The sequence below is a fragment of the Dromaius novaehollandiae genome, chromosome 6, assembly GCF_036370855.1.
Source record: "Dromaius novaehollandiae isolate bDroNov1 chromosome 6, bDroNov1.hap1, whole genome shotgun sequence".
Taxonomy (NCBI): Eukaryota; Metazoa; Chordata; class Aves; order Casuariiformes; family Dromaiidae; genus Dromaius; species Dromaius novaehollandiae.
Window position 1 is genome coordinate 27,668,960 of NC_088103.1, and position 11,701 is coordinate 27,680,660.

General features: G+C 45.8%; 1 protein-coding gene across 1 annotated transcript in view; it reads right to left on the bottom strand.

The window, feature by feature from the left end:
* The window catches only part of LOC135328789 (rho GTPase-activating protein 22-like), a 41,859-nt gene extending 39,754 nt beyond the window's left edge, over positions 1-2,105 (bottom strand). Inside the window, exon 1 of the mRNA XM_064514462.1 lies at positions 2,037-2,105. Within this exon, the coding sequence (XP_064370532.1) occupies positions 2,037-2,070 (34 nt within the window). The 5' untranslated portion in view covers positions 2,071-2,105. The remainder of the gene's footprint in view (positions 1-2,036) is intronic.
* Between the last annotated feature and the right edge of the window lie 9,596 nt (positions 2,106-11,701).

Consider the following 11,701-nt stretch of genomic DNA (forward strand, 5'->3'; position numbering starts at 1 on the left):
AATCTACACCAGATATATGAACATCCTTGGGTTTGCCTTAACTGCTGCCTCCCATCACACTCAATGAATGTCTGTCTGTACCCAGAGCATCCTTCCCTAGCCCTTCTCTTCTCTCTGTCTGGTCAGAAGTTGTACTGTCTCTCCTACACAGCTACATCCTCACTGGCAGAGCTAACAGGCTGCCGCTACTCTGAGAAGTCAGCTAAGCTCATGCAGCAGCTTGCAACAGATTTCTAGTCCTTGTTGATACTATCAGCAGCAGATGCTTGAAGCCCTTCTCAATACCCTGCTTGCCTGCCCTTCACCACCTGAACCGTCATGAGCAATCCCAACGGAGAGGCCAGGGAGCCTGAACTACCATTTCATGTTCAACTCAGTTGTGCAAGGTAGGACATACCCCTTCAAGAAGCACTCAGCACCTTCAGCACTCCCTGCTTACAGTGCCTGTTAATCAGAGCTATAAGGGAACCTTGCAGGATCCCTACTTGGTAACTTTTCTAAGAGGTTACTAGTGCTCTCCCAAGGCATCACAAAAGTAGGAAAATTCCTGACAGTTTCAAAAACCATCAAGCCAGCTCTTTTCATGAGCTCTGAATTTATTCGGAAATAAACCCACCACTGCACAGTTAATAAACCAAATACAGAACAAACCCTGAGAGACTGACGTATACTGCTATAAATTGTAACCAAGTCACGAAACTACACTACAGTCTGTCCCCTGAGCATCAGTAACATAAAGGGATCTAGGATAATATCTGTTCCATAACTAGACTTCAATAAATATTAATATACAAATTACTCTCTTCCAGATGCATTGAAGGAAGTGGAAAGCCTTCTTGCTCTGCCACAGACTTCCTGTATCACTCAGTCACCTCACTTAGCCTGCTTGTCTCATCAGAGCTCACAGGAATCTGGATAATAAATACATTAAAGACTGGCAGGAGATTAGACACCCCTTAGCAGAGGGATGGCAAGGAGGCAGCACCTATAACAGCTTGCTGAGCTTCTACAAAATTGTCTAACCAAAATATAAGTACATATGAGTTTAGTGTGGGTAAGACTGTACATGTACAATCCTGACACCTCCAGATGGCAGGAAGCCTCTTGCTTCTAAGATACTCATTACTATTTGATGGGATGTTGATATTTTAAGGACTGCTCAGAGCAAAACTCTGCTTTTATATGTATGATCCAGTGACATTCAGCTGGAAGGGTCTGTCTCAGAGTCATAGCAGTTAGAACCAGTGACAATTTCCTATTTTGTAATGTTGGCATGGCTGAAGAAAAGCCTAATCCTTATGTACCCTTCCAACTGCATCTGCTTTTGCTCCTAAATGATATTACTCTAGTCTCTGTTTCCAATGGGTGGGAGGATACCCCTCCAAGACTACCATTAGCCTGTGAATGGCAACGATGCTCAACAAATGCCATGTCAAGCAAGGAACAGCTGCTGCAGCAGAAGACCACACACCACATCGCCTACCAGAGCATTTCCTCCAGCAGAGCTAGAGCAGAGACACCGGCTGTGGCCAGCCCGAGCAGATGGCTTCGCAAACACTGCCTAGAGCACCTCGCAGGTCTGAGCGACCGCTCCAAGCGGCCGTTGCAAGCCCCGGACAGGTTTTCCTTCCTTTGTCTTTGCCCGCAGCTCGCATCAAGCGACTTTCCCCACCTTCTGCCCTGGGGGCACACGGCGCTGCACGCCCGGCAAGCTGCCGCGGGTAAACTTGTCTAACTGTCTGCGGGCTCTTACTAAGGACGCCGACGTTAGAAACACAGCGTTAGAAACACAGCAGGGACCCGGGTATCCCGCTAGTCCCAGGCGGACTACAAGGATCGGCTTGTCCCGGCTGCTCTGCCCTGGCTCTGCAGACCACGGCGGTGCACGCCAGCACGGGTCTCCCGCTCCCAAATCCCCCCCGCGCGGCGGCAGCAGCCTCGCCCGCCCGCTCGCTGCGGGTCCCGCGGCTCGGCGGCCCCGGGCGCCCACCCCGCGCCGGCGGCTCCCGCCCGGTGCCGGCGGCGACTCGACTCACCTCGCCTCGCCTGCCGCAGCTTGGGGCTCAGCATGCTGCCGCCGCCGCCGCCCTCCGCAGCGCCCGGCCCCGGCCGCCGCCCCGCGGCCGCTCTCCGCCCCAGCGCCCCTCCTCTCCCCGCCCGGCACCGGCTCGGCGGCGACGCCTCACGCCGCGCTGAAGAAACCGTAGTGCATTATTTATCCGGCCCCGAATTAATTCCCGTCCAAACGAAGCACCGAGCGCCCCGGGAATGACTGCCGATAAATCACCAGCGCCAGGCACGAGGGCTGGACCCGGCCCCTGCCGCTAACGGGCCGTGCATCAGCGGTATTAACGTGCCTCTCCGGGGAGCAGCGCCCATCCCGCTCCCCCGCTGCATCGTCCTGCGGCCGCGCTCAGCAGGCGCTTCGACTCGGCAAGCAGCAGCTCAGGAGCTGGCTCTCTCCGAGCCGGAGCCAGGGGAAAAAGGGCCCGAAGCGCACGCCGAGGAGCCGGTGCAGCTGACGGGCTGCACAGTCAAAGCGAGAGTGAGCGCCCCGGTCTGCAGGGCACCGGGAGGCAAGAGCTGGAGCGGGGGAGCAGCGACCCTCCGCTCTCGGCAAGGCGGTCACGGCAAGGCAGAAAAGCCTCTCTTCCCAGCACTGACAGCCTGGCGGGAGGGGGGCGAGGGAATGCCATCGCTCCGTATCAACACCTACCACTGCCTGTGAAGCCGTTCCTCACCTTTCCCGGGGAAGGAGGCAGCGCGGGTACTCAGCAAGGGATTGCAGGAAGGGCAAACAGTTGATGAAATAGTTAAAAAACAGATATTTGGATGAAAGTCGCCTCTGACTGGGTAGCAGAGACCCATGCTGCCCCAGCTGCTCTTAGCGTACCCCCTTCCTCACTATCCCCATCTCTTGCCTAGCAGGTCCTTCCACAGCATATAAAAGGTGGTAAATACTTCCTTGGCAAAGTGCATGCCCTGCAGTATCACCCTTCCAGTTTGTATTGCTGAATTGCGCTGACAAAAAGCATCCAAGATTGGCAGCTTCCCTCCTTCTCAAGAAGATCTATCACATCTTGGATCCTGAATACGGGCCATGAAGTCATATCTCCAGTAGTGCAAGAGGTTCCTGGCCCTTTAGAGAGACTGTACTTCTTAACATGTGAGCCTCAGCAAAGGCTAAGATACTGGGACATTTAGAGGTCTTGGTGGAACCAGCTGCGTAGAAGTGATTGTAAATCTCTTGAGTTCATGGTGGCTGTCTCAGATCTCCAAACGTATCAATGAGGCTAAGGTCTAGCCCAGTGGGATTGAACCTTTGTTCTGAACGTGCAGGCTCCTGCAGCTGGCTTCCCTGCTTAATAACCTGTATTTGCTAGACTTCAGCAAGGTGAAGAGTAGCTAAGTGGTGATCCCTTGGCCAACAAGCTTAGCAAGTGTCCTGACCCAGTGTGAATAACCAGCAAGACCAAGGGCTGAGGGAAATTACGCTTCTGACTTTCTGCCTAGCCTCAGTCCCTGGGTCTAAAAATCACTCCTCCAAATCAGTCATCAGACCTCTTTCTCTCTTCACATTTTTGGCTTGTCAGGCTTGAATTTGTATGGAGGAAAGCTGCTTTGATGCTGTTTAGATGCATCATTTTGCAGTTTCAGCAGGAAGCCAAAAGGTATGTACAGTAAACCATAACAGGAATAATGTTAACTGAACTTTTAATCTCATGGGAAACTTGAGACACTTTATCCTGCTAAGCCACTTACCATGAAAGCTTGATTTTCTCCTCTGGGGAAGGGCGTGACATATAGACCTATATCAATAATTGATTATCATGTTTATGGGTGAAATCAAAACATTCAAACAAACAGCCAAGTTCAACCCTAAACACTAATTTTGCAGCGTTTCTTGGTTAAAAGAAAGTACTCTGTGCCGACAGCATTTGATTTGACCCTGTGTGAAATGTTTTCTTTTGACTTATACCTTTTCAATTCTTCTTAAGGCAACTTTCAATATAGAAACAAAAAAATTGAAATTTATCCATTTCTTTCCCAGATTAAACATAAATTCAGACCTGAGTCTCCCAGATATACTCTTTTGGGTAAAGAAACTATTTGTCAGAAGAAAAAAATAACTATAAAAATAGTCAGCTAGGAGAGAGAAAAACAATCACCTACAGCAAGTGGCTCCATTGAAGGCTGCAGTACTTTGCTCTGACAATTTGAAGAACTATTTCCTGAAAGAAACACTGAGGGTAGGTCCTATAAAAAGGTAACCTAGCAGGTGTTTAGAAGGAATAAGACCCTAAAGGATGTTTGGTCACTGAAGCTTGTGTCTTGAGCTACATATATTGATCAGGATAGCTGGGGCAATAGATCTCAATAGCTTGTATTTACCTTTATTCTCCTTGAGTTTCACAGCCCCTTTCCACCCGACTGCTAGTTTCATAGTGCCTTGGTGTGTCCCCACGTGCGGTATCTACCCCACAGAACCACATCCCTCGCTGCCCCTGCCCTTGGAGCAGGGCTGGGGATGCACTGTCACCCCCGAAGGCTGCTTCATCTGCAGCCCAAGTCACCTCTTCTCCTGCATCTACCCCTCCACTGCCATCTGCCCCCTCCACACACCTAGCAGGATGCTTTCTGGATGGGTACATACATACCTTTCCATATTGAAAAGCACTATGTAAAAGGTGAGAGAGCTCAAAGCAGACTATGATTACGCAGCAGGGAAGAAATCTGAGTAATGGCTGATTTAGCTTATTCTCCCTGTATCAAGTTTTATCTGACTCAGATGCTGCTTCCAAATGACAATGATATTGAGTGCTTCAATTACTTGTGAAGAACAGTAATTGTAAACTGAAGAGTACACAATTTAAGTAATATGGATTGAAGTTAATCTGGCAGCTATAGGAGACAATTATTCCAGTGCAGTAATTTTACTTAAAGGAAAGGAGCATAAAGATGTGAAGAATGAAGAAATATTCTGTAAAAGCTTTATGTTCACTGTATTTGCTTTTAGTTTCTCCCTTAGAGCATGTAGTCACCTGGTTACCAGTTTAGCCCAGTCAGCTTAGCCCAGTATTTCATTACTAAATTGAAACTGATAAGTGCAGAGGTGGTAAAACTGAGGAAAATAGAGACAACTCCATGACACCAATTCTTCCATCTTATTTGGTGAGGGTAGCTTTGAGGGGAGTTTGAGAATAACCTGATTAGAAGATTGGTACAAAGATGTCAGAAAAGGCACCTGGGTGAGCTCCCTACCTTGACAACGACCAAAGCTGTGTGCCGAGCCTCAGTTTGCAGAGCCCAAGCATGAGTCCTTGTACCAGCAATTCTGAATAAAACCCTCCTGCTGCTACAAAACATGACTTGTCTGCATCATTGCAGCTGATACATGGGTTATGGTACCAGGAAAGTCCTCATATAGAGGCACAGGGAGTATTCTAGTGAGGTTACAGAGAACAGTAGAGTTGCTCTGAGTTCCAGGCTCACTTCCCAAAGGCCAGAAAAGCCAATATCAGAGCCCAGAAGTGCACTAATAGCCTTCCTTAATAGCCCTGACCAGCCTCACCTGGGGCATTGCCTACACCCTCCCCTCTCCCCCACACACACTCTGCTCATAGGCCCCAGAGCTCCATTTAAGCTCAGGCTAGGGGCTTTCAACTCTAGCCTGAAATGTACTGTAAGAGTACTGGTTTTCAGCTCAACTACAGCCATGTCTATGCCTGGCCACAGCCACAATAGGCTCTGGACCCTAACATCCTTGACCTCAGACCTGTCTCGTTGCTATGGGCCTGCCTAGTGATCACTGGATTGTGTCTGTTCCTGGTTACCCTCACCAGACCTGATCCTGACCATGACCAGTGGATAGGCTTTCTGACTTGACCATGGACCTGCCTCAACATCATGAACTTGCCTGATGAGCTGGACTCCTGGTCAAACCTGGCTGCCTTCTTCAGGTCTGCTCTGCTTGTCTTGCTTGGGTATTGTGGGGCTAGGCCCTGGCTGGAGAGGCCCCTGCCTTGCCGCCTGTGTTGTCCCTCTGGGCTCACGGTTGCTTAGAGCGCAGCTGGTCTTTGCTGCTCCCTGACAACCTGAGGCTTTCCTATTACAGAGCTATGCCAAAGACAGCCCTGCTGAGCAGGTTCCCCAGAGATCTGGGAAGCTGCTGAACTCTAGGCAATGAGACTCCTAGGACTGACTGTCCTGAGGCATAAGGGGCCTTTCTGATGGCTTAAGATGCCAATGCCAAGATGAGTACTATTTGGTGGGAACCACTGCTCTCATTGTTATACTTCAGTGCTGCTCTAAATAGAGCACCATTGTGTATCATGGAACACTAATCCTCTACAGGGCTAGAAAATGGGGATCAGCTGATTAATCAATAGCTAGAAAAGAGCTACTCTCTGCCTCTTATCTGAATCTAAGAATAAATGTGCGTATTAACCACCTGCCACCTATTTGGAATACAGAATAGCCATCTAGTAAGTGTTTACCACTGACTGCTAAACACTCCTAATAAAGGAAGGTGATGTGGCCCAGGGGTTAGAAAACTGGAGGAGAGTGTAGGGACAAGGCCTCCAGCCCTGATGCCAACTGATTTGCCATAATCACAAGCAAGACATTCAGCCCTGTTCACCTGCATGCAGTGCTGTGAGACCTGAGACTGGCAAGCACTATCTAAATGCAGAGGATGATCACTGTAATAACTTACTGCAGCAGGGACACTTGCAGAAGATATGATTCACCAGCTGGCGCCAAGGCTGATGGCTGTAGGCTATGGAACATGTCGGGCGTTCGAGACGGAAGAGTGCGTGGGCCAGTGAAGCTGCTGAATCTGTGTGTGGGGGGGGGGGACGGACTGAATGGATCTCTGTTTCCTGAGGCTGCACGCAGCATGCTGTCACCCACCAATTACTATATGGCATATCCTTTTTTCCTCCTCCTCATCTTCTGCTTCCATATGCAGGCCAAGGACTTGTTGTAACTAGCTGATTGATATATTTTTACTCATCAGCAAGATGGGTCTGGATCAAAGCCCAAGATCTAATCACCCTGGACTTTGGCACACAACTGAAATCCAGATTCGGTTTGTTTGGATTGCAACATTTCGTTTGGTTAGAATCTATTCTCTATATAAAATGGAGTTGATTGAGGAGGGTCCAAAGAAGCAACCAGGACCATGGTAGGAATTCTCTGATCAATATCATCATCAGCATCATCTTTTGCAAAGTAAGCTAGAGTATGTATATATGTGTATGTAGGACCTGTGGGGATTTTCTAGCAGAAGAAGACTGGACAGTAGACAGTTTTTCAAGTATTTAATGACCAGAAGGAATTTCAGTCTGATACGACTTTTGCTTCCAGACTAAGTGCTCACTAGTTCAAAACTTCATGATGTTGCTATTTGTTTTCTTCCAGGTGAAAAGGGATGCTTGTTTTCCAAATGCCAGCAATCTGTACTTTTATTGGCAGTTTTAGCAGACAGAGCAAGAAATACCTGGACCACAAAAAGAATTCCTGTGTTCTCCTTTAGAAATGGCCTAATACCAGGTAAGCTGATGCACAGTAGAGAAGGCTGCAGATCTGCTCTTGAAGCAACTGGAAGCTCAAAGGGCCTTCTGGGAAACATTATGGTTCACAAATAAATTCTAGTCCAGGGATCGTCTTGGGCCAAGAGATAAGAACTAGAGCAATTTCTTTGTATTTGGCTGAAAATTAAGAAACCAAATAAGCTTAATGGTGTCTTGGGCAATAGTAATGCTTCCTAGAGGAGGTAGTGAATATGCCAAACACTTCTAGACTATTGAAAGAGGACAGAACTATAATCTCATGGGAGTATATTCAGGAACGAGGCATAAGGCAGAAGCTGTCAATTTTGAATGTTTTGCAGTTAGAAATTAAACAATTTGTTTATCTTTATCAATCTTTTGAAGTCACTGCTCCTGCCCATGCAGTCAGGCTTCATAAGTAGGTCAAGAGCATTCATCTTTCACTTCAGGATGTAAGGGTGAACCTCCAGAGAGCAGCTACTGACTGAGAGAAGGCTAATACAGCAGCCATAGACTGGGGGGTGACATGAGATACCAAGCAGAGATAATGCTGACAGCCAAAGATGCCTTTAATTTTTGTTCTGCAATGGTAAACTTGCATAAAATGTAACTAAACCCTGCAAGATGCCTCCTCCTACTTTAAGAACCACCTCGAAATTGTTTGACTTCATTCACAAAAGAGCCCTGTGAATAGGAGTAATAGGAATTTTACTTAAATGGCCTGCAAAAGCATCTTGAGAATTGCTTGCTATTCTTGATAGTAGATAAGACAGCCTTTGTATTATTTTTTTAAACTTAAACATTAAAGATGATGCGCCCTTTTCTGTTCTTGCTACAAATGTGGTGGTCTCTGACCATGTGAAGGGTGTGCACTGCACTAATGAGAGAAGCAAAATCTTTAACAGGAATGTCTCACCTACAAGGAAGTTCTTAAGCAGCACAACTGAAGCAGTGACAAAAAGAAACAAAGCCTAGACAATTCTGAATGATCTGACAAAGAATTCCAGCTTTCTGTGTTTTCTGATGCATCTTCATGATCTTCATTGGAGCCAGGCAAAACTTACATTTTGAATGTAAAAATGCTCCTAAACATAAATCCAAAGATTCGTAAATCTCATAAATCCAAAGATTCTAGACTTCTAAACATCACAAACAGCAAGCTGATGCATGATCCTAGTTTTCTTTTTCCTTTATGCATTTTCTGTTCTGCATAAGTGTCTAGTGGTATCATCCTTACGCGACCATGCATAACTCCAGGAATGGAGACTATACATCCCCTTGAATGGCAGGAATTGGCTTGTTACTCCCAAATGTTGTCTGCAAACAAAGTTTTTTCTGGGTATTCAAGGCAAACATAGGGTTACTGAGAGAGGGTCACTCAGGGTATTGCATTTGATTTGTCTTTCAAAGGGTAAGGAGATCAATTTCATGCAGGAGGGGTGCCTACTATATGGACAACCCCCACCTGTCTTAAATTGGTGCCTAGATAATAGTTTTGTTATGGAGGCAGGCAGACAGAAATCCTTTCTTCCTTTGCAACTACTACTGGGGACTTCCCAGAGCAGATTAGATGCTTTGAATTATTTGTTTCTTGTCCATAAAAGATTGTTAGATACCTTCCAATCAGAACTAGAATGATAGTCCTCAGTATAACTTGTGTTCCATAGATAAAACTGAGTAACATAATTCAGTAAAATCAGATAAATTCTTGCCAGTCTGTACTTGGCTTGAAATGTGATGCGTGTTTCACACCTGAACAAGGGCTCAGGCTGGGGGCCGACGGCACATGACCTACAAGGAAGGGTTGAGGGAGACAGGTTTGCTTAATCTGCCAAACAGGAGGCTAACACAGCATCTAGAAGCAGCCCACAACTACTTGAAGGATAGTTTCAAAGATGATGCAGCCAGACTCTCCTTGATATTGGAAGATGGTAAAAGAAAAGGCAATGGCCACAAGTTGTGGTTTACAAATTCAGATCAGAGATTAGGAAAAACTTTTTTTTACCAGGAGGACAGTGTAACACTGGGACAAACACCCACAGAGCTGGTAGGATCTCCATCTTCAGAGGCTTTCCAGATGGCTAGGCAAAGCTACTGTTAACATAGTCTAGTTTTGACAACAGTCCTGCTCCAAACAGAAGACTGGGCTAGGTAACCTCCATGGGACCCTTCCAGCCAACATTTCTGTGATTCCATGTCTGAACGCCTGTCTGTTTTCTGCAGCTATACCTATGCTGGTCTACCGAAATGTTACCTTTCTCTCCAAAGTGTGCCTCACTTGCTTCATCAGACCATCACATGTATAACGGACCTGCTACTGCAGTCAAAACTGTCAAAAAATCAAGGAAACAACAGCTGAGGGCCTTCCCTTCTCCATTGCCTCTCAAATGGATGCTGCATCTCTTGGAAATTCTCTATATGACATGAATCCTGAATTTCCTTGAGTTTAACTTCTGATTTCAGTACAGAAGAGTACTTGAGCAACCACTTCCCACAAATCATGGGAATAGTGTCCCTGAAACCAGTGAGATGACTCACATGCCTAACATCAAAACACATGCTTATTGGAGTACTTCACACTGGACTTTGAGGTTCCATGCTTTGCTTACACAATACAAACTTCTGAGTCAAAGGAAGCTATGTGACTAAATCCCAGTTAGATACCCTGTCCAACACAGGTCTTTGATTCCCGTTGTACTGTCTGCATGGTTTTGCCTCCAGTTATATGTTGCAGACTGTTGTATGAGCAGACTGCTGGCATCAGTCTGCTCTCTATCAGATCTTGCAACAAATTTTCTGGTGAGGTGCTCGGATATTCCTGGGATAGATGCGAAATGGAGAGTCTGGAGAGACTACTGATTTTTCCTTTTTTTTTTCCCCATCCTTTTCCTTTCCCCTCCCCCTAAATATTCCCTGCACCTTTGAGAACAGTGACTGCACTGTACCTGTAAGTCAGCAGCTGTAGTACCTCAAGAATCAGCCGAATTAAAAAGCAACAACCTGGGCAATCAGTTATTCTTCGTGTCATCCATGAGCCTAGAAGAAATGAGGTTCTTAATGCGTTTCTGTGTCTCCTCTCTGAATCATTTAAAACTTAAATGCCATCTCTGCAGAATGGATTATTTTCTTTGTCTTTTAGCAGCAGGAGCCAAAGAGCAGCACATGCATATTTTAGACACTAGGGACTGAGGCTGGCATCCCCAGGAACATCTCTCCTCCTGCTGTCTCAGGGAAAAATATAGTCATTTCGGCAGATCTGATTCAAAATGAAACTAGGGTAAAAACTGGAGGCTGGGTGAAAAATGAAGTGAGCCAAAAATTTCAACAGTATTGTGATTTTAACACCGACTTTTTTTTTTGTTTTTAAGTCTTTTTAAGAAAAGGGGGAGGAAAGAATGACATTAAAATAGAGTTGTAATTATTAATGAATTGTTCGTTTAATAATCACTGGACTTGCATCTTGGAGGCCTGGGTAGTATCCCTGGCTCTGTCATTGGCTGGTGCTGTGGCCTTGGGCAAGTCACTTCAATACGTGATGTCACTGTTTCCCGGCCTGCGAAATGGAGATAGCAATACTGATCTCCCTGATAAAATGTTTCAAGATATATGGAAGAAAAATATAAGATGGATGTTCAGCACAAGTAGTTTTACTTAGTAAACAAAAATGTGGCCTGAAAATGTTTTTGAATCAAAATATGATTGAAAAATGTGATGAAGCATTTTTGTTTTTTAACTAACGATATCAATATTTTCATGAAAAAAATCATTTTGGGATCATAGCCTTTTAAAATCAGCATTTTGTTAGAGCAGACAAAATCCTGACAAAAATGGTCTTAAAATTCTGGTAATCAACATCTCCTTCACCAGGATTCCCATTTCCCAAGATGACAAATACTTTCTCTCCCTGACCCTACACTAGTAAGCAGAGCAGACCTATTTGGACTACTCAGCTGTGTATTTATATGAATGTCTTCTCAAATACAATCTCCTGTGGAGGTTGTCCATCTTTACAGATTCACAGCTGTTGCAGTGTAATGAGTCTGCAAAGAGATACTGCATTTAAAAGTCAGAAATATTACATCGCAAAAAAAATATGTCTCTGAATCATTAGGTGGACAGCTCCTGAGCTTGGGTTACTGCAGGGAATT